At 42.3% G+C, this 26,790-nt stretch overlaps 2 protein-coding genes across 5 annotated transcripts in view; one reads left to right on the plus strand and one right to left on the minus strand.

The window, feature by feature from the left end:
* Positions 1-25,238, minus strand: frmpd4 (FERM and PDZ domain containing 4). 3 transcript variants are annotated; one of them, XM_037239177.1, is made up of 16 exons: positions 25,158-25,238; positions 12,078-12,194; positions 8,407-8,567; positions 8,153-8,255; positions 7,374-7,419; positions 6,754-6,858; positions 6,098-6,205; positions 5,669-5,920; positions 5,427-5,563; positions 5,137-5,263; positions 4,885-4,974; positions 4,595-4,777; positions 4,395-4,527; positions 3,233-4,180; positions 1,541-2,707; positions 1-1,424 (listed from the first exon to the last, which is right to left on the minus strand). In XM_037239177.1, exons 1-16 carry the CDS (start codon positions 25,199-25,201, stop codon positions 280-282), a joined length of 4,866 nt encoding a protein of 1,621 aa, XP_037095072.1. In that variant the 5' UTR covers positions 25,202-25,238; the 3' UTR covers positions 1-279. The 3 variants fall into 3 exon arrangements, with proteins under 3 accessions (XP_037095072.1, XP_037095073.1, XP_037095074.1); XM_037239178.1 differs by lacking the exon at positions 25,158-25,238 and adding an exon at positions 20,767-21,192; XM_037239179.1 differs by lacking the exons at positions 12,078-12,194; positions 25,158-25,238 and adding an exon at positions 11,733-11,992.
* LOC119115042 (rho GTPase-activating protein 6-like) overlaps positions 1-26,790 on the plus strand; it is a 64,703-nt gene that overhangs the window by 20,314 nt on the left and 17,599 nt on the right. Inside the window, exons 1-3 of one of the 2 annotated variants that reach the window (XM_037239189.1) lie at positions 10,777-10,847; positions 18,183-18,250; positions 21,913-22,010. The gene's annotated coding sequence lies outside the window, so the exon portion shown is untranslated. Of the gene's footprint in view, positions 1-10,776; positions 10,848-18,182; positions 18,251-21,912; positions 22,011-26,790 lie in introns of those variants that run through there. The other variant, XM_037239188.1, reaches the window with a different exon arrangement.

Here is a 26,790-nt window from a genome sequence, read left to right on the forward strand (position 1 = left end):
ACTTTTTTACAAAACAACATACTATGAGAAGTCTTTAATACAACCATTATAGAATTTAGAATTTTTCTTATAATATACTATTAAATACTCAAGTGGAGGTCTGTATGCATCGTCTTAGAAGGCTTACATCTTTTTAAAATTTCGTGTTTCAAATATTTCTACATTGTTTAATAAAATATAGTGTACACAAGGCATTTATTTTCTCTCACAGCAGTTCACATTTGTAGTTACACCCACGTCTCGTTACGTTATGGCTTTCAAATCAAGAATCGGGGTACGTTATTTGTAGCACAGTGTTGTCATTAAGTGGATTAGTGCGTCTATGATGGCAGCCATGTTGGCCGAGTGCTGCGTCAGCGCTTTCACGCTCGGGTCTTCGGGGGAGCTGACCAAAGACGCCTCGGCAGCTTTCAGCAGACACACGTAGTTGATGAGCACCTCGTCCACCTTGGCTGCCAACCGGCGCCGCTCGGTGTCGCTGCGCAGGCCTTCCTCGAGGGACATGCAGGCCTGCGTGAGGCAGCAGAGTGTGTGGAAACTGTGCGTCAGCGTGAGCAGCAACTCCTCTGGGCTGCCGTACTCTGCGGCCATCTGAGCGCAGGCGCCGCTCAGCACTTTAGCTTGCGTGATGAGCAGCTGAGAGAAGGTCTCCGTGTCCGTCTGGCCGGGCTCCGCGTTCTTACCTTTAGTCACGCGGCCGGAACGCAGCAGGCTAAGCATCTCTAAAGCGTCCGTCCGCGCGAGAGCAAACCCCGTTCGAAGGCTGTAGGTTTTTCCCTTCATTGAATTGACATGAGCCAACCTCTCCTCCAGGCTCATTTTTACCACACTACTCTGCTCAGCCTTCTTCTGGTCGATCGAGGCGACAGAGAACCTGAGCCTGTTATCGGCGCTCTTCTGTTTCCAGGTGAAGCAGCAACTGACCGGCCTACGACATCTCAGTGCACCTGCGTCCAGCCGCGCTGCTGCTACTGCTGACTGTGGCAGTCGTCCACATGCTGAATTTAGGGTGACCGAACCATGTGACAAGCTTTTGGTGACATTTTTGGCGTACAGTATGCGCTGAGCTTTCGAGCGGTGTTGAGACTCCAATTTCTGACCGGCGCTCTTCCCCGTGAACGTGGCTTTGGTCCTCTCTAACAATGCCTCAAAGCTCCTGGAGCCCGGCATTATGGTGCTCCAGCTTCTCCTACGCATGGGAACCCTGCGTGGCTTCCTGAGGCTGTCTTTGAGAAGGTCACATGAGGATCCGCTCGAGGGAGAAGGCAGGGCACATGGGCTAGACTCAGGTCTCTCCCAGTTTAGCCCAGTGGGCTCCGTGCAGCTTGCTAATAACGATGGTGACATGACTGTGGTGGTGTTACTGGTCTCATGACAGAGCGCTAAAGATGTCTCTTCTCCGAGCGTTCTCTGCTGTGCGCAGGCTACACTAGGGGGAGGAGGAAAACAGAGAACCGTTAAGCATCCAAATGACAATTTCAATATTTGATTTCTCGAACGTGCGTGAGTGAGTCAGTGGCTTGACATTACGTAGTTTTACCTGTGGTTTCTTTTATCTTTGATAATCTGTGACCACTGTCCCGGCTGTTTCCAAACCCAGAGTCGGCACTGGTCGTTGCCTGGCTCTTCCTTAGTTGCGTGGGTTCTTTATTTGGTCCCGGCGAAGCATAAGCCTTTTCCTCAGCAGAAGTTCCATAACTCAACCCCTTCAGCGAGGAGTCGGACAGTACATGCGTGTTGTCGGTGACGCAAAGGGGAGAATCCATCGGAGTGACACAGCTGCTGCTCCCCGTGCTACATCCGGCATCTATAGAGGAGCATTGTGAACTTTGGAGACTATGAGCCCCCTCACTCTGCAAAGACGACATGCGCTTGCTCAAATGGTATTCGTATAGCCGTGTGACGTCTTGCTCCGATGACGTCTTCTTCATTTGCTGCTCACCGTCCCGTGAAGTATCAACGCCCTCTGGTCCTTTGGAGGGAGAGCGGAGTTGGCTGTTTAACGGTTGGCTTCTTTCATCTGAGTCCTGTTTCCCTCCCTTTACTGTCAACCTCTCTGTGTGGGAGGCCTGTGACTCATTCACATATTCTGGAGAGAGAGTATCGTCCATTTTGTTTCCCGGCGCTCTGTGCAGCCATTTTTGATGGCGCTCTTTGAGGGGAGTTCGCCCCAGATCAAGCTGATTGACATAATAGGAATCCCTCACCGTGAAGGTGTTGTACTTCCCAACAAGATGCAGCGGCTCTTCCTTAGCTAGCTCTTGGGAAGTCACGTGGGATCTCTCCAAAGGGTCGCAGGTGTCTCGGTGGGTTCGGTTCTCCAAATCCGTTTGCTTTCCTCTGTGCCTGCTCATAATCGAGTCGATATGTATCTTAGTGAAGTATTCACTGACTGATTTCATTTCCATTGTTTCTGGCTCCATTTCACCACCGTCAGAGTGGAAAAGCTGTGAGGAGGCATTAGTCGCGGATTTCAGTTCCTCACCCTGATGCTCCTGTATGGTCCCGGCAACACTTTCACCAAGTCCCTCTGTCTTTTCATCATTGGTGGCGTGGTAACCATCCGTCACTGCTACATGCATCCTCAAGTGGTGGTCCGAGTGTCTCTGGGCGGTGGCTAGTTCCGAACTTTCCGTCATCTCGGATGAGTTTGTCTCATTGCCAGAATCTGATGACTCTGGACTAAACGCTCGTGATATTTCTACACCTGTATGCCACACAAAGACAAAAACATGATTAGAACATTCTTTGTAGACATCTCGGGAAACAGAATGAGTGAAATGCAAAGATGGTAATTGAGAGAATGGATGAAGATTTCATTTTTGATAGCACAAAAAAAAGCATTTGTAAAACTGCTAGTGCCATCTGAAATGGATTTTTAGATTTTTTTGTTTCAGTGCCCTGACAATTTACTTTGAATGATAAATCTTACAAAAGACTCTAACCAAAGTAGCTAAAAAGCTCACCAGGTATTTATTTACCATTATTTTGGTACAGTATTAACAAACATCTAATGTATGGGTAAAACGGTTGCCAAATATAAACAAATCACATGAACAATTAGGTAATGAAAATGAATATGATGCACAAATGACTGAAGAAACTCACACAAATGGAAATATATAACAAAATGAGCTTTATTGGGAAAAAAATGAACAGCAACAAATGAAAAGTGAATGGCTGGAGTATTTGTGATGTTAATGAATGAATGTTACAATAGTAAAAGGGGAACCTGTGCTGCTCTCAGACTGCGCGGGTTCCTCGGATGCAGCGAGGGCCGCCAGTGCTTGCAAGGTGGACACAACTGCTTCGTCCAGTGGCTCCCCCTGGTTCTGAGCTCTGTGGCCGGGCACTGAATCTATGAGGGACACTGGGACGTCATTTCGACCCCCCTGGGCTTGACTCCCAGCCTCCTGCTGCTCTTCCTCATCTGAGCTGTCCCTAAAGCCGGGAGGAGGAGCAGCAATGGCCAGGTTGAGCGAGTGCAACAGTACATCGTTATCCTCCTCGTCGTTACCCTCCGGTGGCGGCGGGAGCGAGGTCAAGTCAATGATGTCATCACTGGACCCTGAGAGGGACAGCAATGTAGGCTTGTCAATGTCACTCATCACCAAGTCCTCTTCGCAGCTGATGTCATCCTCGTCTTCCGCGTCATCCGTTGTTTCTGCGTAGCAAATATCGTGCAGCAGCGGCTCCTCAAACATTTTGGTGGAATACTGATATCCATCGCCGTCTTCTAGGGCATCCATCATCTTGTAGTCCTCCTCAAGTCGCCTGTACATCGGGCTGTGATTGTCCATAATCTCAAAAGTGTCATCCATCAGTCTCTGATAGCCCAGATTTTGGGGGTTTATTAAGGGAGGATCTCCAAAAATGAAAGACACCTTTGCATTCCTACAGGGTTCTTGGCCTTTGGTTCTTGGGACATTAAGGTATGTTTGGGTGGATGGTACCCTGCAGAACTCCGCCCTTTCAACCATATGTGTGGAATGCTGCGCCTGGTGGATCTCTGCCATGTAGGAGGGTTGCCCTTCACATCTGCTGCGGTCCAGATATTCACACTCCTGGTCTGAGAAGTCCTGGCTGCACCTCTGGTTGTTTCTATCTTCGTATCCCTTTTGGGGTGTGCTATATGTACACTCGATGGCCTGGTAGTTCTGCTTGATCCTTCCTGCGTGGCCTGCACATAGAAGCACAAAAGAAAAAAAAAAAACTCAATGAAAGACTGATATCAGAATTGTCAAATCTGGGTCCAGAAAGTAAAAACCCTGCCACAGTTTGGCTTGCGCCGGGAGCTAGCTTAAATCAACTGTGGCTAAAGCTAAACTGCGGTAGTGATTCATTTTTCTGGGCCTGGATTTGACACCTGACTGAAACGGCCTTTGTGGACATACTTCTATCCAAACTGTCTGTGTTCTTGGCCACATTGAAGATGGAACGGCGAGAATCCACCAGTAATCGGTAGTATCCAGCAGTCAGACAGGCCAAATTCATCGCATCAACAGACTCCATTAAGAGCGTGATCGGCTGTGAAAGAGGCAGAAAAGTAAATTAATCACAGAGATCATTTTTTAACATCGAAACTGATTCCAACCTTAACATCCAGAACATGTAGCTCCACTCGAACTTTATTTTCATCTTCCGCGTACATCTCGATGCGATTGACGTGGCTGAAATCAGCCAGGAGTGCCACCAGGTTTGTTTTGGTGTTAATCACATGGCTAATGCCATATCTGGGCCCAACCAGCAAGGTCACTTCAGTGTGCTTCTCGCCTTGCTGTGAATAGAATCAGCACAACTATCACTTCCCCATATAGAGTGCACTGAGTAGTCCATGCCACATATCGTTAAAAGGAGTTTGGCATAAAGAAGAGTTTCACTTACAATAAGTGTCGACTTAAACACCCGACCTCCATAAAGCCTCAAGTCACTGAGATACTTCAGATAATGGACCTTTGCCTGCAAGGCGGTCAGCTGGAATATTCAACATTAGATACAGTCAGAAATGATTCATGGCAGAATTTCTCAGCGACTTCTAGTGTATCTTAGTCAGGTTAAGGATTTCTTTTCGGTCCAGAGAGTAAAGGGGAAAAATGGAGAAGAAAGAAGTACTATGAATGTGTCTTTTGCCGTTACCTTTTTACCAGGTGGAACTAGATTCTGGTTGGTTTTGAGGATGTGAGTGAGTGCTTTTTTGATGTTTTTCTCTTTCATGCTGGTCAGCACTGCGGGAGGCAGGAACAAGGCCAGTCCCCACTCCTTCCTGTGGATGTACAATTCATAAACATTACAAAAGGTCAATCAATCGTGGGAAGAATTTTCCTGTTCTACTCAAAATACGTTTGGATTAGAAACAGAAAGTAAATAATTCAACGGCTCTGACTCTCCCTTACCATGTCAAGCTATTTGAAATCTTTTCTACTTACTCAATATACTTTAGGGAGACTTTCTGGGACTGCTTGGTATTGATGGTTAGAATATACATTTGCAGGGCAGCCAGACGGAGGGCGGTGTCATATTTCAGCTCTGACCCAAATCGCTCCAGTACCACATCATTACAGCTCTTGAGATGTAACAGAGAAAGAGAGAGGACAAGAGGTTACGTTACTGACTGACTGCTCACAACTAGTTCAATAAACATGCATGTAATCTCTCGTTTCTTCCTCACCTGGACATAGAGGTACTCAAACGCTATTGCATCTCTCCGAAGCAGCTCTAAAGGGTCCTTTGGGACAAAAGTGATGCGGAAAAAACACTTCATCTTGTGTGACCCTGGCCTCTTCGTCACCTGAGTTAGCATTTCTTGCTCATGAAGGAGCATCAGTTTGCTGGCCGATCCTTCGGCTCGATGTTCCAGGATCAGAGAGAAGTGTTCGATGCTTTTAATGGACAGCTTCTCTTGTAGTGTCAAGATGACATCCTGTTCAAACATGAATGCAAAAGCAATTTCAAAGTAAAGCAGGTAACGAGGGTTAGTCCAATTTAAAGTGAGAATCTGACGACAGATATAACCCGAAAGGCCACAGTGAGCAGTTCTGTTGAAGCAATATAAAGTCGGTTCAGATCATATAATTATATTCCAGAGTGGCCACCTTACCTTAATAGATGTGTTGCTGTCAAATTTAAATGATTTAGTCTGGCCATTCTCCAGGTAGACCTTGAGAACATTTGGCATAAAAAGAAGTGAGTTGTCCTTCACAGTTTCCTGAGAAAGGAATGTAAACAAAAATAACTCAGCAGAGGAAAACACAGAAGAATAGAGACATTATTTTAGTTTTTTTTCTAAGCCGTGTGGAGACACGGGTCAAAAAGATGCTTATTTTCACATAAGATCTTACAAAATATTTGAGTCTCCTTTTTAGGGTTTCTCTCAGTTCGTAATGATAGTCAAACAATTTGTTTCCACAAATGTAACATTTTACATTTTGTCAGCTGAACATCTCATTGTTGTTCTTTGATACGCTTTCTGATTTAACACTACAGAGTCACACTTTGTTGTCTTAGCTGTCTGAAGCCCAAGGGTTCATTACAACAATGTATCAGCCTTTTTTCCCAAATCCGTTCCCACACTATAGTTGCTCTCTCTTTGTGACACATTTTACAAACCAGTCAAATGCTTTGCGGGGTAGCATGTGCCTCCATCTGTCACTCACGCCTACATGCTTTCTATTCTCGAGTGATGAAGAGGAAGTATTGGCTTATCTGCTCTGTGTCAGCTTTAACACAAAAACGTTGAGCGCACGTGAGACTTACGGGAACCTGGCCGTTGATGATGACTTCTTCCGCAAAGCGGACTTTAACGGGATTTGTCTTTAATTTGGCCTTTTTGGCTGCGCTGATGAATGCCGACTTGGGTGACTTTGGGAGGGAAAGAAGAAAACAGGACAGTCAAGCCCTTCTAAAATGAATCCGATGTACTTTTCCCCCTCATCTTAACCCACAGTCCAAATGTATCCTCCTTTGAAGCCTAATAACCTTGGTCACCATCAAGAGTGTCATTGAGGCTGCAAAGAAGCGTCTGGTAAATGGAAGTCATTACAAACCGGAATTGAAGAGCTGCTTGGTTCTCTCGAGTATTATGAAACTCAACACAAAGCCTTTCCTTTCTGCTATTCAAATCTCGCTATAAATTTAATTGCTCATTGAATCCGAGAAATTGTTTCATCCAATAAGGCATCTTTGATTAATGCCAGATTACTGGTGAGAATTATAATATTCCAAATCTGCATTGTGGTGACTAAGAGTTGACTTGTTATTGACTTCATCTGAGGCATGGAAAAGACTCCCAATGAATACATTGGCAGTACATTTGGCTAACGATATATTTTCACATTAGAAGCTAACAAATGAACATCTAACTGGAAGATACTTACTGGGTAGGGTTGAACAACAGTCAACAAAATGGACTCCTTGCAGCTCCTGTAAAATAAAGCATATCACAGCCTTATGCTTTGTGGAAAAAGGACCTGTCATCTAACCAAATATTGCCAAATTTTAGATGTTCCTCCCAAAACCAAATTCTTTAGTTTCAATCATCATGGCCAGTCGACGTTCATAGTATTTTGAAACCATATTTGGAATATAAATAATACATTTAAAAAAAAAATACAGATTAGAAATATAATTATGTTAAAAATAAAATATAATGATAAAAAATAAATACCGTAATTTTCGGACTATAAGTCGCACCGGAGTATAAGTCGCACCAGCCATAAAATGCCCAAAAAAGTGAAAAAAAACATATATATGTATATAAGTCACTCCTGAGTATAAGTCGCCCCCCCACCCAAACTATGAAAAAAAACGCGACTTATAGTCCGAAAATTACGGTAATACATTAGAAAGAATAAAAGACATTTTTTAAATGTTCAAATTCCAAATTGTACGACGTAAAATTCACTCTACTGTAATTCAAACTACATATAAACATATAAATATTGCATGGTCTTCTTCTAAGACCATTTGACATCTAATTGCATAAATATAGCTTTTACAGACTATTTACAGGCACAATAGCCACCATCTTACTCATGCACAGTGCATTGCAAGCTGATTTGAACATTTTGATAGTTGGCATGAAAATGCATGAGAACTGCCAGACTGTGTTAGTCAGATGAGTAAAAGTTTTTTTTTTTTTTTTGTGTCGCCCTACCTGACAAGGTCAATAACCCTCTCCCTGGGTGCGGAACTGACTGGTTCATCATTGATCATGATGATCTCGTCCCCTGGGATGAGCTTGCCCTCTGACGGACCCCCTGTTCACATTCAAGAAAACAGTCTTGTTACAATTGATGAATCATTTAAGTAAGCCTGCCCTAGATTTGTCATTTCTACTTGTATGGAGTATTTCCTAAGGTGCCGATGATTGGATGAGTGACCGTCGTAGTAAAAGCTGAGTCATTTCACCTGGGGTGACTGAGCGGACCACCACGGGTTTCTCACTGCCTGCCACAAAACCAAAGCCAAGCACCGGGTCTCGTCTCATCTCCACTTTCCGGGGTGCTGGTGGCACAAATTTGTCTCCATCTAGGCGAACCTCTTCCAGGGAGCTGCTCTGGCTGAATTGGCTGTGAGAATAAGACAAGGATTCATGGCATTATGTTCGTTTGTTTTACTGTGAACGAGTTATGTCCCCGTGAGAATGGATTCATTTAAAATGAAAGCGAAAACACCAGGTTATCATGTAATGTCATCTCTCGTGGGAATGTGACAGCCCTTGCATCTTCTACGACAATCTCGGCATCAACGCAGTGCAAAGCATTTTTTATTTTCCGCCCTTCACCCTCCAAAGACTTTCTCAGCGCAGAATCAAAAGCACAATCTTGCTAGCATCCGTCCATCCATTTTCTCAACGGCTTAATCCCATCTTGCTAGCAATGTTGGTTAATTAAAGCCTTGGGCTGAGGCAGACAGTGTGTAATTCGCATTTATTCTTGACACGTGTGCTATTCCACAATAATGACTAACAATTAACTGGTGACGAAAGAAAGACACAGCAAAATCTGTCAGTTGCCAAATTCAAGAAAAGAGGGAAAAGCGCTGCAGAATGTTGAGGAGTCAATTCATTCTTATGTATGTCTTGAAAATATAGCTTTTGAAACTTTTGGACAGACAAAGGAGTCTTTTATGTGTGGATTCTACTCTGTTAGGCAAGCATTGATATTATAGTCAAAAGGTTCAGAAGTGTATCATTTACTGTCTGCTTTTAATAACAAGTCAGACCCATTCAACACCATTTACAATGTAATCTCCATTCAGGAGGGGACATTTTGTTTTATGTGATGGCCTGGGGCTAAAATGTAGTTTTCTGGTATCACACTTCTCGGAAATGTTTACAATTTTTTTTTAATTAGAACCTTATTATCTTCCAGTAGCACAGTGTGGCCATGAAAGAGCACAGCTTTTATTTGAGCCCCAACATGTATTATAGAGGGCTTCTTGAAATGTCCTTTTCCCTCTTTGTAAATATTATTTATTGGCTAAATAAATCCACCAATTTTAGGGCTTTTTTCACGTCTGACATTTTTACCAAGAATGGACCCACAAAAAAACTATCCTGAAGACAAGTAAAGTCTCCCATTCGGGTTTGATGGGGTTATTTGAGGGTCATTTCGGCCACTTCCAAAAACAAACCTTGACATTTTGTCTCATTGTGACGACACTTAAAACTTGATGGCTGGTGCGACGTTGCATGACGCACCACAAAACTCCCGATGCACAAGGTCAGAGCAAGATCAATCACCTCATACTGTTTATGTGATGAAAGTCCAGTCCTGAAATAATTCACAGCCTTCGCCCGACTGGCAGAAATGTATAGACGCAATAACTCTACTCTGACGTTGTGATTAACTTCCACCTCCGTGCATCGAGTCCATCCGGCGTGCCTTTTCATTTTCACTTGTCCGTGATAGGCTTGAGGCTGTGAAGGCCTGCTCATCCCTGTAATTTTTTAATATTCTTCACTTGCTAAAAGAGCTTGACATCAGTCATTGTTTTTTTTTTTTTTAATCCTCCTCAAGTGAGGAGCTCAACAGATTGCCAAAAGCATATGGATTTGGATAGTCCCTTCCCCGGTGCCGGCCACCTGCTTAACATGGCTTCATTCCCATTATGTAGCTAGTTATAAACATTAGCAGCTACATAGCTCCTTGATGATTTTTAGAAAGACACCGAGAAAAACATGCACAGACATCATTGCATTTGGATTTCATTTTGTATAATGCAGCGTGCCCCAAAATTCAGACAACCGCGGCATCATGCCGACAACAGTTGTTGTTCCAATTTACATTTTGGAAAGGACAGAGCAGTGTTTCTCTTTTGTTCTCTGTTCGCACCTGCTTCTTGTTTTTTTTTTTTTAAACCGTGTTAGCAAATGACTCATGATCCTTTGCTTTTTGTTTGAAATCTCATCCTCCATTTGTCAACATTTAAAAACGAAATACGGTGTTGTTGCTAGTCACGAGTGGCAACACAATAATGTGTGTGACATTTTGCATCACTGCTCATTAACACACAGAATTCAACTGCATCTCACTTGTGGATATTTAGAGGAAATCAAATCCCCCAAAATATTTACAGTAATATATCCTATGCTCCCACACAATAGTTAGTATCCTATGCTACCAAACAAGAAACTGAACGAACAATATCAACATTTCATTTTACGTCATTTGCTTAAAAAGAACTGCATGATTCAACAATCAATTAATATTATTACTAATTACTACTTCCACCACTGTCACTTTTTTCTTTTTCAGATTTTTTTGCATCTTGTGCTCTCAACATCTTTCATCTTGGATATCTGCCTCAAGCTCATAGCTGGCAACACCAGCAGCATTCTTAAACAGGTAAGGTGAGGGAGGGGTAGAGAGATGGTAGAGGGTAAGGGAGGGGGGGAGAGGCAGGTGACGCTGTCCTGGCACGCTTTGCATATCTAAAACCACTTACTGCCGTTATTACGGAACTGTAAATTGTCTTTCAACATTTTGTGTCTCCCTTCAACATTGTCTCCTTAAATGGCAACAGCGCTATTTTTTGTCAGACTCCCACTTAAATTACCCGCAGCTTAGAAAAACCTTACACGGCTCACCGCGAAAGGTTGAGGATTGAATAGTTTTGAGAATATACACTAATTTTATCGTGAATCCTTTAAAAAAAAAAAAAAAATTGATGCTTAGCAGACATGACATTCAGCAGTACTCCATCAAAACCATCTTTTGTCAAATCAACACTCTTTCAAAATCACTCCCTTGACTGCATCACATCCTTTTAATACCGTGTCACACTGTTAATATTAAATGCCCACTGGTTTATTTATATGTGCCGCTGTCACGCAGACACGTTCCTTTAAGGAATGCTACCGACTTGCATTGTGCCCGCCGGCTTCTGTGACGGACACACAAACGGACGTTTGATTATTCATGAGTCTCCCGAAAATTTGGATGAGCCACGTCTGACGCCGGAACAGCCTCCGTGAATCTGCCTGATGCAGATGCACTCTCTGACTGCATCCGGCACTCTCACTTCTTATATAACACCTCTTCACATCACGCACGCCGGGCTACAACCCATGTGTGACTTGGCTTCACCTCCTCGTTGGCGCATCACGTAAATACTCAGGACAGAGAGGAGAATTAAAGATAAAAAATGTCAATCGGTTTATCTGTAAAGTCCAGTCTAACATTTCACCATTATTAAAACACATATACAACACAGACTTAGCATCTCTTTACCTTCACGTGGCAGTTCATTAAGCCGGAATCCTCTGACGAATGAGCCAAGTAGCTGTTTGAAAATCGAATTGCCGCACAGGTAAATTTAGTTTATTAAAAAAAAAAGAAGTCCTGCATACAGAAGGCTGCGTGCAGAGTGTGGTGGGTGTGTGAGAGGAAGAGTGTGGTGTGCAGGGGACAGAGAGAAAGAAAGAAAGAGAGAGAGTGCACAGCAGGGTAAGGAAAAGCGAATCAGTATTCCGAATGCACAGATGGAGATGCCGTGGAGGCGGTGACTCTGCTGGAATAATCATAGCTTTGCCAAGTGGTCTGAAACATCTGGGGGGGCTCTTTTAAAACACTCACTTGATGTAGCAGTCACGCCCCTCTCTATTGCTGCCCATGTCCCAGCCATTGGGGGGTCCCTGCGAGGTACTCCACGTCCCCGAAGGGGGCGGCCAGCCTGACGACTTGGTCCTGTGGCTGCAGACGATAGAAGGGAAGAGGCATCAAGTCGAGAGCGCCAAAAGACAAGAGTCGTGGCCCTAAGGGGGAATTTTGACTCAGACAAGACGAAGTTTGAAGAATGGTTTTTCCTTTGAGACTTTCAGACAGGACATTTCTTATCTATCCATCCGTACATTTTTTTATAGCACTTATCCTGTTCAAGGCAGTCTGGATCCTATCCCGGGGGACTTAGGGAGAACGACAGGTTAAAGACTGGACTAAGCATTACAGTCATAAGGAGGACACACACTGGCGGAGCTAGGATTTTTTTCATTTGGGGGGGAGATATCTCAAGGGGTCCGCAAAACAAACAAAAAAACCCCCAAAATGTTAAAAAAGAAATGCTGATTAAGAGTCACTATATCCCCCCTTCAGGGGATGGGTGGAGATGTGAAAAAGCAAATTATTGGAAAAATTGAAAAATACCCTAAAGACTGGTCTGGCTCCCCCACTTAATCTGTCTGTTTACATGACAACAGTGTCATGGAGACTGAAAATTAGTGATGTGCGGCTCACTTCGGAAATATCAATACCTCCATTAGCACATCTTGGTTGGTACTGCAGTCATTTGAGGTAATGGACTGCATCTTGAAAAATAACTATTTAGACTTTGGCTAAATGACACAGGGTGTTGGGGACCTGTTTTTGTTCCGCCTAGGGAGGTGCGTGATGCGTAAGCGTTAGCAGCACATCACGCACGCTGCTTAGTCAGTCACTCAGTCAGTCAGTCTGACTCTATTCCATCGCATTATGCCAGAGCTTGTTCAGCTCCACAAACAACCGAGATGCGGTTTGTGGAAAAACACTGAAGAGTTGTGGCAACACAACAAACCTTTTGAAACGCTTAAATCACGACGCAGAATATGAGACATTTTTTTATGAGGCGGACTGTCTCATGTTCTCTATGAACCAAAACAACATTAGATTTATTCATTAACCTCAAAATATGTGATTAAATATGCATAAAATACTTCAACTAGGACGCGATTGCATGTCCTTATATGTCCCTTGAAGCGTGAGTTGAAATGGGCTCAAAGGGGGCTTGATATTATCAGCAACAAAATGCAAACCTACAAATATAAATATATATATATATTCTGCATTTCAATATCGGAATTATAAATGAGCTGTAGGCTTTGGCGGGTGATAAAAGGCTAAAGTGATCAGCGATCCCAACGTGATCAACTGGACAATGTTGAGTATGAAAGTACAAACCAAATTAATTACATAAGCATATCTCACGCTTGTACTTGTGACAGGCATGAAATTGGCTTTTATTTCTCCAAAGTCAGCACATTCTAAAAGACAAATTTCCCCCTAAAGAACTTTTAATCAGATGCACTCAAAAGCAAATGCGAAACTCAAATGGATTCTGTGAAGTTTATCAGAGAATAAAAGCAGCCTTTGTCCACAAATAGAGTTGACCTGATCCGAGGCCACGCGTTGCAGCGGGTCTCTGTCTCGTCATTTCGTGTCACCAAGGTGAATTGTCCTCGGTGACTACTTGCAGATAAAAAAGTAAGAAGCACTTCCAGGAATATTTTCGAGTCTTAATGCGAGGAAATATTCAAGGGCTTGCGTGAATAAATGTTCTCTCAATTCAATTAGGACATCTTTGAGTGCACTGTGATGATGCCATCGCATTGAGAAGCTAGCTTCAAATGGGTAAAACATTTTTTTCTATTGTTTTTATCCTTCATACATATTCACGAGAATCCAATTTGCATTTGGTAGTGAGTGGGTGGGTGGGGGTCATAAGGTGATTGCAGAAGACTGAGGTAAACAGCATTTTGCCCAAGGATATCTCAGGTGGTCTGCAAACAATTATTATTATTACAATTATTATTATTTACAAATGCAAAAAATCTTTCAGAAAACTCAAACAAAGATCATAATTTACCGCCAGGGTACTGGTGAAGATCTGTAAAAAAAATCTATTATCTGGCCTAGCACCTGGTATATTTTGGTAGGGGGGTTGTGCCACGTGATCTTTTCAAAGTCTTGACCTTAACTAGATTATGGTTAATGTAATTTTCACTCACCTAAGGCCATTACTACTACATACTGTATTTCTTGATTTGAAATTGTGCAATTTTGCATCTTTTGTGTTTTCACACCGATAATTGAATCATTTTCTTCTTGATCTCTTCCTTGCGTCTTTGTATCTGCACATTGAGAGCAGTGGCACTAAGTTATGTCACTTCAAAAGCTCGTTTTCCGTGTAACAGGGCTCTTTGCATCCATTATTCAAAGCCTGCTTCCATAGTTATTGTAGCAGCCATAATAAGTTGTGTGCAGCGCTCTCGCGTCTGCATGGGTGGCTTTGTTAATGCGGCCTGTGTCCGAGAGCATGCCCTGCTCGCATGTGTACACGTGCCGGCGCCATGAGATGTGAAGAATATCATGCCCTCTCCTCAGCAGCACAGCAGTGTTTTGCCATAAAATGAAACAAGCCGACTAGCTATCGAAAATATTGTTTTCTTTTCCTCTGGCGCACACTCTTCATGTCAGGCAACGTGTTTGCTTCCCCAAAGCAGCAGCGGGCTGTGTGAATTTCCAGTTGCATGGATTTATATTTGACACACAGAGCATTTGCTTGGAAAAGGCCTTGCGGTGTATATTTAGAACACGTTTACTGCATCCAAAATGATGTGTGTGCACAAGAGAGCAAGCTGTTGGAGTAGCAAAAGTGAAGGGCTTTTGTAACGTTCATATTTGCTCAGTAAAATACCTGAAATATATTACAAAATCATTTTAGCCTGAAGGATTGTGGCTATTGATAGATATATAATTTACAAGTTAAAAAAAAAATGTTGCTATTGAAGCTAACACAAACAACCAGTTGATTCAGTACTCACAGTTTCAGATGATTTGCCCTCAAGATTTTCGCCCCGAATAACAAACCGTCCCTTTAAATCCATTTTTTCCTTCGCATTAACCGAAGCGTCATAGATCCCGTGATCTTTGATTTCTCGTTTCTTTTCCCAAGCCCTATGCTTTTGAGTTGCACGACTCAGGTTTGCAGAGACGCTAAATAGAGTTCACCCTCCGGTAGACGGTGAAAATGATCTTCCTCCCCATCGCATGAATAAATGATGGCTGTGCAGTCGCATCGGACTAGTAGTCGAAAGCCATGTGGGTGAACCATGCTGCACAATTCATGAACAAGTTACCCAAGCGTCACAATGAAGACATATGCATGCCTCAAGGATATTTTTGATGTCAACCTAACAATTTCAAATGCTTGCTTTCATTTGCATGTCACCATATTAACTTAAAGCTGACCCACAATACATAAAAAAAAATGACTTCTTCCAAAATATGAAAGTTAAAGGAAGCAGTTGATTCATTTCAAATTTGAATAGCAGATCACCATCAAATCCGGTCAATTAAAGATTTAACTTGCCGTATCTTAATTAGAATGTCATCCAAAGTTATCTGTAAGTACAATTTGGAGGAAATTACTTTGTTATACTTTGTGGGAGACGCGGGCGCGGATCACTTTCCAGCCCTTCATAAAATGTGCATGACCAACGTGATCCTTGCTTTATCACTGTAGTTCACTTTCTCTTTCATCTCTTTTGAATAACATGAAGACTTCTAGTGTGTTATGAAACGCTGTAATCCTGTTCATGAGCATGGTGATTATGCATTATAGAAAAGCCAAATGCCAAGAAAATCACATCCCAACGCACACACTCAAAACGACGTTTGAATAATTCACGTTGATTATCCCCGTTAGGTTTAGTTGTATGCAATCAAATCAAGGCAACACCTGCAAGCACCCGCCTTCTTGTTTTGATAAAATCATTAATGAAGTGTAACTCCTGACCAACCTTTACGGAAGGATCTTACCCATAATCTCTTATAGATAGATAGAAATAGAACAACAAATGGCAAGTAAATTACTGTTACTCAACAAAACAATAATTTCCGATATTAATATTGGACAACATCCAATAATTATTTTCCTGGCCCATAATTTATGCCATAAAACACTATAATGTCAAAGATAGACTATTTCAAGGGTGGCAGTGCCCCTGTTGCCCCCCCTAGCTCTGCCTGTGTACATAAGCATGACAGATGGTGTGTCCAATGTGTACAAAGTCAGCTGGGATGGACTTGAAGTACCTCGCATGATAAGGCCCCCCGAGAAAATCCATGGATGCTTTTCTCCAAATGGACTGAACACATCCATGTATCGTATGAGCGACATGAATAGATGCAGAGCCAGACCCCTAATGCGATTTTGTTCGCTTGCGAAAGCTGTGGAAAGACAGCAGATGAGCGGAGCGCCTCCCGCAAACAGGCCCGTGGAGAAGTGGCTTAGACAGAAAGGAACCTCGCCGATTAAAGGCTTTATTCCTCTATGACTATTTCTTTTTAGTTTTAGAGAGCAAAAACATGTTTTGTTTTTTTTAAAAAAAAACTAACCCTCCCTTGAGTTTTTCTGTTTCTCCCACTACCTTGAAGCTAATCCACCCCGGTCAGGATGAGCGCTTGTTCGAAGCAGCTTCATTGTGCTTTTCTATATAGTCCAGTCCAACCGAGGGATTGAGTGGTATTGACTGTGTTAAATGTTTGGCTCGAGCTGAAGAAAAAGCCTTAAACCTGCATTCTTTGCTATTTCCAGCAGGAGGTGAGCACAGTCGTGCTCACACTGGATTCTTTATTCACCTCAAGGCTCCATAGCAGCAGTCAATCAAGTGACCCTCTCCTTCTATGCAACCTTCAATCCGATGATGGCTTAATTTAATGATCACTACGTGAGTCGAGGCTGCACGACGTTTCTTCTTTTGACCAAGAACTGACCGCAATTTTTTGCAGTGTATGGATTGGTCACTAATGTTTTAGTTAGACATCAGAAGGAGGCCACTGTGGCATAGCAACAAGCCGCATCAATATTTGTAAACACATTCGATGGCACTGGTATAAAATCGTGCTCTATAACGTTCACTTGAGTGTGCCGCCGCTGTTTCTCTATTTTACCAGATGAACACCGTGTTTGTCTTTTATTAGCCCTGCTATTGTTGCCACGGGCAACCAGGGTATCCTCAGCAGCTCTGTATCGAAAGAGGTTGTGTGTGTGTTTTTGTTCGCTAATCTCCTCTGGGTGGGAATAAAACTGCATCAGGGAGCATCCCACCCACGATGAGCCCCGGATATTTAACTGTGAGTAAGTGAGCTTCCCAAATCCCACCACCTCATTTGGAGTCAGCAAAGAGAAGAAATGATGAGTAAATTAATAAAGTACTCTGTGACAAATTGATTAATAAAGCACTAAAGTCCCCAAAAATAAATTATATTACAGAATTTATTGATGCGAAGGTTTAACGAGTCCCTAATGTGCTAAATTGTCATTGAAATAAATGTGATATTTCATTCGTAATACGATATATTCATTCATAATTTTCATCTTCAAGTCTTGAAAAAAAATAATAAAAGCAATGCATCCAGTAACATGTCATGCATGTCTAACTGCACATGACATAAGACAGCAAGATGAATGAATGAATAAAACAAATGGTTGTTCCTCTTTTAGCCGCCGTGCCTCAGTTGAAAGCCGGGTGTGTCATCCACTTAACCCTCAATTTGACCCTTCCTTTTTCTGTTGACGGGGGGGGAGTACTTCCCTGATCCACGGGGGTAATGACTCTAAAGAGCCTGGTTAAACCCCATTGCTAACCAAAACAGCAACACCTAATGCAGTGCAGTCTTTCAGAGGAAAGATGTCAAATGAGTTGCTCAAATCCTGAATGAACATTAAAAAAACGGAACTTAAAACATTGCTTGTTTACTTCATAAAACCTTTATGAAGACCTCTGCGCTTTGTGTTTTTTTTTGTCTCCGTTACTCTGCATTCCTCCCTAATGGTCCTCCACTTGACATAAATTGTCAACATTATTTCCTATTATGCAAAAAATGCATGAAAATAACTGCATTTTCAAAATATTGTCTTCCTAGGTGACAGCGTGGCTCTGCAAACAACTTCTTGTTCTCTCTCATCATGTGTCATCAGGCATCTTCAAAGAGTGAGTAGTTTGACTATTATTTCTGTTTTGCAGTTTTATTTGACAGTGGTGATCTCTTAACACAGGTGACATATTCCTTAAAAGACTCCTAGGTGATCTGTTAAAGAAAAATAGCTGTAACTGGCCCCATACATCATATTTGTTACATAAGAAACCACAGCTTCAGAGGAAAAACTACCAATAAGCGACAGGCGATGACTTAAAAGGCGTCTGCTAACGCACATTTTTGTTTTGTGCTAACGTCTTCCCTTGTTACTCAAGATTAGCACCTTAGTATGGAGTGTTACCATAACACTTTTAAAATAATATATTTTCTGTAACAATTTGGTGATTAATGTTTCCAGAACTCGAAGGTCACAGATAGATAAAAACAAAGCTGTGGAGGGGAATTTGCAAGGAGAAGATTATGTTGTTTTATTCTTATCAGTGAAAATGGATGGATGGAAATTTTACCCCGTCGATGATCACCCAGCCCCAAGCCACGTCACTGTAATCATCCCCCCCCCGTGATGTCACGGATGCAGCAGTGCGCCTCACTGTGTGCTCTTCACTGGCTTTGACGCTGAGCTCAAAAGGACAAAACAGACTAAACGATTGCCTAAGACCTCATCCATCAGCCAGCTGGCTCCCGTTTCTGATCTCCTCCTCCTTTGAGATTGCGCTCTGAACGACAGAGCCTTTAGCTCTCGTGGATGCTGACGAACATTTAGACGAGTCAATAAGTGTCCACGTTAGCGATTTACAGTCTGCAAATGGTGCGGGGAATGGATCACACGCACACATGTTGCGGAAAGAAGACATGTCAACGTGTTTCTAATGATGCGGCCTAACAGACTTGATTTATATCAGGTTAGGAAAAGCAAGCAGTCCCAGTGATTAAGTGACGTGTGATACTATAGAAACACATTCCTAAGCATCTTTTTTTGTTCAGCAACCAAGTCATCCACGGCAATTAATCCAAAAGATCATTCAACAGAAAATCCAAACTGTTTTCGATGTAGATATCCGGAATAAATGCAGACATTGCCTATTAAATGCTCCATCAACCTGAGCTAAACAGCTTTCTGCTGACTTAAATTCTAGTTGGCAGCTCAAGCGGGGTTGGGAGTAAACAAAAAAAAAAAAATGCCGCTTTTGCAGGGAAGGCTGCTTTGTGGCGCTTATGAACACTTACAGTCTGCAGTGACGTCAGGGCGCCACTGGGAGACGCCGTGCCACGAAAGAGCATCGCATAGGAAGAACCAGGAGAAAAAAAGTCTCACATACTAGTATCGGGACACATCTATTTAAATAAGATTGTATTGTAGAGTATGTTAAGTACGTACAAATTATTTCTCTGACAAATTATTATCGTGAATCACCAACAGACTGAGCTAAAAGAATAGGACAATTTGAACCAAATTAAATCAGTGGTGTTTCTAATGGTGGCAAATCCCATAGGAAGATTAATCTACAATCCATTGGGGACGATTAAAAGCATTTTATAGAAGCGTATACTTTTTAAAATGTATTCATTTACCATTGTTGCTTTTGTCTTATTGCCAGTGACATCCGTTTTGTTGACATCACAGAGAAGAAGTGTAAAAAATACTAATAAGCTCTTTGCAAGCACTTTGACACTTTGAAGCAAAGAATTTTTAAATCCCACCCACATCCTACACTGTGGACTCACAACAGTCCCAATTTATCGTGGGTCATGTGACAAGCATCCCTAATTAGAACTCCTCGGGCGGAATTATTTCAGCAATGTCTAATTATTCATTTAGGTAAGGCAATTGGGAACCGATTCTTATTTGCAATGGAAGCAAGATAAAAGCAACTCCAAATGCGACGGCAAACTGGACATTCCGTTAAGTACAAGCCTTTGGAATTGGCTTTTGATCAAAAGCTTTTAACCTTCCTGTTTATTTTTAGGTGAGTGTTGTTGACTCTTTAGATATGAGGAAGTTCATGCGGTTTGTTTCCGGGACTAATAATGGGCCACGTCGATACTTTTTAAGTATGCTATCACATGTAGTAGTTGAAAAGATCAAACAGATTCTTATTAGGTGACCAAATGTTTATTATTATCTAATTTGGGGCTACTTGATTTTTATTTTTTTTTCAATAGTTTTCCTGTAATGTTTTGTTTGCTTTTAGAATTGCATTGTAGAGCAAATGCCACCAGGCCAAACCTTTCCAAATCTCTCTTCTCTCACAATATATTTTTTGCCACTTCCTTTCCAATTGCAAGACACTTAAAGTCAATTTTGGGTCAGGACATGAATAATAACATTCATCATATTGGGCTTAACTTGCATGCCGACCATTTGCACAACCTGAACTGCACCATCACTTGCATCCGCTCCTTTCTACTCGTCAACCACATCATCACTTTTCCACCTGAACAGCCTGCAATTTTGTTTTTTCCCCAAGTGTTAGCTCAATGTCTAAAATGACGCCGGCGTTCACACATAGCACCTAGTGACATGCGCAGGCACAGGCAGCATCAGCAGCAGCAGCAGCAGCAGACTCACCCTGACAGCTTTGGCATCTTCACAAAGCTGAACACATCCATGTCAAGGCAACAAATGTGCCAACTGCTTCACTCGTGCTCCATTGTTCGAACACCGTCTTTGACAGCGGAGGAATAAATAATTCACGAACCAAAAAAAAAAAAAAAAGTGGAGCTTCCACAAGTCAGGTGGAGAGATTATTTGTGTTGTCTGGGCTTCTGCATGGCTGAGTGATTGCCTTGTCCTCGCCTCGCAAATCCACTACAGCGCATGGAAAAGGATCTGGCAGTGTGTGTGGAGCTTCCCCCCGCTGGTTACATCCTTCAAAGCATGCCTGCGTTAAGCCACCTTCATTTAATTTCCATCGCGGCGGAATTATGTGTGGGAGCTGCGCAGGAACAACAGCGTTGGAGGGAAGCAGGGAGAGCGAGAGAGAGAGAGAGAGCGAGAGAGAGAACGAGGATGGAGAGATGGCAGGGCGGGAACGAGGGAGGTTGAGAGATGTAGGAATGTGAAAGGGTGTGCATAGGAGCCACGAGAATTCCATCTAAAGGATGCAGCCGAAGTCCCCCAAAGGCTGGTGTCATCAACAGCTGTGGAGCCATGAAGGGAGGGAGGGGGCAGCATACAATATATTGTTGCTGGAAAAAGCAACAGCTGGAGAGCAAGCATGGACCTAATGTATCTTCATTAGATAAGCAACAAACAAATCACCCCCTACTTCTGCAACTGAGCTCACAGCTGCACATGCTAACTCAAGTCTGAATTTATGATTTTGACCTTTTGAAATTGTTAAAGCTTCCTCTCTGTCGTCACGGGGCTCCAAATACTTTTGTATCATTTTTGTGGTCACAAAGAGGTGATAGATAATATTAAGTAAAGTGCCTCAAGCTTTTTAAAGTGGTATACCCGAAAGACGTGACTGTCAAGGAAAAAACAGACTGCCCTGCCGGCTGGAGCAATATTATAATAATAGAGTGTGGATATTTGATTAGCAATGACTGCACTTCTGCATTTCAGCAACAAAGACTCTTCACGCTTCGCTTTTTCAGCCACAAGTACATTTGTCATGATATTGGGTCAACAGCCAGCCAGAAAGTTTTCTCTTTCTTTACCAAATGGTTAAGCATGTGCAATGTCCAATGAAAGCTGTCCTCTGTCTTTAAGAGATCCTTGAGGAGCAACTGAATACAGAGGAAACCCAAGCGAGTCAAAGTAAGGTGTTACAAAAGGCCCATCCAAGAATCGAAGCTTCATGTTTTGAGGTAAGTGCCACCGTTTGACAGTTGCCAATTGTTTGAAGCACCCCGTGACAAGTATGAAGTCATAGCTCTCAATCGGACCGTTTTGTGTGGGCACTTCACTCAGTAGCATTTTACTTTTTGTTGCGGGCAATTTACTCAAGAGTTTTAAACTGCCACTTCTGAAATTGAATCCATGCGCAGCTTTAGGCGTTTGACTAGAGAGGTTCTATTGCATTTTCATTTAACATTTATTCATGATCTCTATAATATGGTTGACTTGACTTTCTAATTTGTAATTGGGCTCGGAGGCAAAAGCCAGACAAGCGCACATATTTTTGTTGTTCACCATGGAGTTGTTAGCGGTGCAAAATTGTAACTACCGTAATTTTCGGACTATAAGTCGCGGTTTTTTTTCATAGTTTGGGTGGGGGGGCGACTTATACTCAGGAGCGACTTATATACATATATATGGGTTTTTTTCACTTTTTTGGGCATTTTATGGCTGATGCGACTTATACTCCGGTGCGACTTATAGTCCGAAAATTACGGTATTGCAGAGAGTCTGACGTATGAAGAGGAAGAAAGAATGCTAATGCTAAATGCCATCAAACAAATCACTGAGTATAAGGAGAAAAAGAAAACCTTCTTTAAATCTTGACACCATTTGAAGAATCACTGCAGGTGTGTTATCTCAAAGAAAAAAAAAAGCATCTTCATAAATCAAACTCATCGGATGGGGCACCGCCACCAAAGTCTGCCAAGAGACAATTAGCCTTGTCTGTGATCCAAGTGGGCCTGATATTTCTTCATGTGCCTCCGACCATGTTTGGATGAAAGAAATAACTCGACTAAAAAGAAAACACTCTGCCAGAAAGTGCTAACATCCAATATCTGTCTACTGAGAGCATCTGCGCCTCTGCGAGCAGCTAATTAATGCTGGCAATATATTTGGCCGTGTAAAAATGGAGTTTCATACTGTGGACAGGTATAAAGAAATGTAGCATAGATACAACACTTTCTCTTCATAAGGTATCATAATCTCCATAAGCAAAGTAGTAAAGTTCTATTCTCAACCAAAATTCATTTGGCACTAGCTCACAACCGTTCTAGTGGTAATGTCGTTTATTAATCGAGCTTCTTAAGTCTGTTCTTCTAGCTGTGTAATTACTGCAAATCTAAGCCGGGTGCTTGGAAGAATAATAAGTATGAATCAATAAATATGTCACATTGTAATGGATGACTAACCAGAAATAACTACCAAACAAAGAATGGCGGATGCTAGCAGGCGATTTTTCAACCACATTTCGTAGCTGCCTTCTTCGAGTCAAGCGGCAACCCTTCCTCTCTTAAAATGCCACAACTTATAAGTCGTTGCTGCGACTGATGCGCCCAATAAAGAATGTTGTCTCTATGACTCAGGGTCAGTCTCACTTTTTTTTTTTCTAGCTAGCATCACAAAGGCAAGGTTAATGAAAAAGTTAACCAACCAAGCATACTTTTTAAAAAATCCGATGTCCCAGATTGTTGGAGGGAATTGTTGAGAGACAAAAAAAAGCAATATAGCGTATTTGCGAGAGCAGAGGTTGACCTCAGCGAATGAAGAGATGAGGCCTGATTTGATTTAAATATAGCAACAGTGTCCTTTGGCGCTAGCTTTTGAGAGACTCAGCGTATTCTGGACAGTTGTGTTTGCCCATTCGGGCTTGCCGGCCCCGAGCCATCGTAAGTGGCGGCGGATATTAAGGTCAGACGGCAGCGTGATCTAAGGAGAATATGGCCGAAGCTTTAAACATCCAATCCCCCTGCCCCGCTCATCCCGTACTCTCCCCTCTTGAGTTACTTTCGAATCCGCTGAACTCAGTCGTTTGGGACCACTTGGCCACTTAAAAAAAACAACAGTGCTTAAATTTTGCAAGACCCTGCCTTTGGATAACCTAAAAGCTGAAAAAAGAGTGCAGCTGTTTTGAATGCCTTGCAGTGCTTAGTTGAATCCTATCCAACATAATTTACGAGTGTATCCTCCTTAAATGAGGTAAACCCCCTCAAAAAGATATTTGTCCCACTCGGGGAAATTCCAGAATTGACAATTCCTGGCCAAATTTGTTTTGAAAGTGACCCAAAGTAAATCTCTACTTTATTACGGTTTTGTACTGTTCGTACTTCTCCAACGAAATTGCCGTAAAAGAGGATAATTTGCGATTTTCCCAAAGCTATCTGCCACTGTAGCAGCAGAAGTATTCCACTTCACTCATGCGATGATAATTTTTGCTGATGTATTCAGTGAATTAAACGGCTTTTAGAAGTGAGATTAAAGATGGCAGTGATGAAGGGTTTCCCGGATGAGTAGTAATTTTCTTTGCACCTGCTATTAAATTCATCGTAATACTTGTTTGAACGTGGGTCACTGGTGGGACAAGTCTGATCCTTTTTTTTTAATGTTTCGATTTTTAATCCAAACAAATAATAATTGACTCACTGCAATACACATTTGATATGTTATGTATGCGAAGCACGGATGTAGTAGCCTCGGGCCTCGAGCGGCGATTTGACTAAAGAAGTCTGTTCCTCCTCTTTATCTCCACAGCCCCGAATTTGAACTCCCCACTGCCTCTACCGTCACATATCTGAAGCCAAAAAGGCTGCATATGACACATTAATCACCGAGTAATGATGTTGATAACATCAGTCACGATACAATCACGAGGCGATAATCCATATTTTAGAGGAAAACGTTCCGCAATCAGGTTATCTCTGTAAGTGAAGAAAAGAATCACACTTGAAACATCCATTTCATATATGTATAATAGGGCTGCACAATATATCTAAGAAATATCTATATCGCGATATCGGCCCAAGCAATATGCATATCGCAGACATGAAATAAATTCCTTTTGGAATTGTATGCTTTAACTTAAATTTGACCAGTCAGACGCAAACTATTACGTGCATTCAATAGTTGAACATTGGCTAAGAACACATTGAGTTTCATTCTTTTACCACATGAAAGAAAAATTTAATCTCATTAGGTACATATTAAATATCACAAAACTATCAGCATCGCTATATTCAACATCCATATCTTGCAACCAGCATCTAGCGTGAGCCAGTGATCATCCCCGACTGAGTTATATCACGAGACAACACAAGGGCCACCGGGGGACTACTCACTGAATGACAGTGAAGATGCCGAGCTCGTTGTCGTCCGGGTTCATTGCGGCTGACAGGTTCTCGGCGCGGGCACTCCTTCCCAGCGTTTCCCGTCAAGGCATTTAGTCCCCCCCCCCTTCCTCGCACTGAAACGCTCTCGGCCGCGCTCCCCCGACTCTGCAAAGTTTGCCACCCTCTTGCTTTGATTTGGACTTTTCCTTTCTTGTCTGACTGAGCCCCGATCCCTTGTGATTGCGCACTGCGGCCCCGTCCAAGTGACTGGCCCCGTGCCCCCGGGGAGGAGAGCGAGCTTGTCGCTTCTGCCTGGCTAATGAAATAACATCACATTCCAGGCCAGTGCATCAGAAAACAGAGGGATCAATGGCGAACAGCTGGACTCCGATGGGGCGTCGCCTCAATGAGCACGTTGTTTGGGCAAAATTCACCGACGCTCCACTAGGCCGCCGACAGAGAGATGACGCAGTAGTGGCGGAATCACCTCAAAGGCGTTATTTACATTATCACTGCACACCAATTTGCAATAGCTGACATAAAAATCTGATCCCGGTATGGGGCTTTTAAAGATGGCATGTGTTACAGGCAGGAGAGCTTAAAATTAAGCTGAAAACATAATCCAACTCTATCATTATCTGCCTGCCAACTGTCAACCTTAAACGAGCCAAGCCTAAATCCTATATAAACCACCAAACTGGATCTTAACCTAAATGTGGCATCATTTTTTTTTTTCCATCCGTAGTTGCTCGTTTTAACTCTCCGTTTAGAGGCATTCTCTTCATGGCGTTTTTAACATCATGACTGTTTACGCTCCGTGCAGTCAGCCATGCACGATTGGCGTACACAGTCTTCCATTAGTTATGAACAAAGGCACGTGTCTTTGCCTCTGCAAGCAAATGGATGTGCTTGCGTAACACAACCCCTGCCTGTACACGTAGAAAGCCTTTCAGTGCTGAAAGTTCAGCTCGCAACTTGGACTCCATGAAGGCTGACATTTTCTTTTGTCTGTTTGCATGCTTGTGCAGAAATAATAGGACCACACTGAACAGAAAATAAATATGGGAAGGAAGTCGTCAATATTGGGATGGAGGTGGTGGGGGTCATTACCAAAAGAAATGAGCCGAAATAGTGTGCTATGAGAATTGTAATTTTCTCAGTATAGGTGTAACGTGAAATATTACATTGTTAAATTTTTACCAGATGTCATTGTAGAACAATCTTAATTTTGTGTGGGAAACAAGGCCACGTTTTACAAGACAAATCATATTTTAAGAGCTGAGTCCAAGTATCGCAGAAAATCATTCAGAAAACATTTTAATTTGACATAATAATGTTGAAAAATAGATATAAAAAAATCATCATTCTATGGGAATACATTCATAATTTTTTTTAAATTTAAATTTGATCAGAATATAGTCCTAATTTTGTCTAGAAAACAAAGATCAGTTTCCCCAGAATACAATCATGTTATTAGAATTATTAATTTCCAGTAAAGTCATAATATTTCCCAAAATAGAATAACAAACGTAAGATTGTACAAAAAAAAATCTTTAATTTTCCGGAAGTAGAATATCAATCAACTTGTGATGATAGAAAAGATGCAATCACAATAAGAAAATCATAATGTTCGGAGAATAAA

Source organism: Syngnathus acus, chromosome 21 (assembly GCF_901709675.1).
Source record: "Syngnathus acus chromosome 21, fSynAcu1.2, whole genome shotgun sequence".
Classification (NCBI taxonomy): Eukaryota; Metazoa; Chordata; class Actinopteri; order Syngnathiformes; family Syngnathidae; genus Syngnathus; species Syngnathus acus.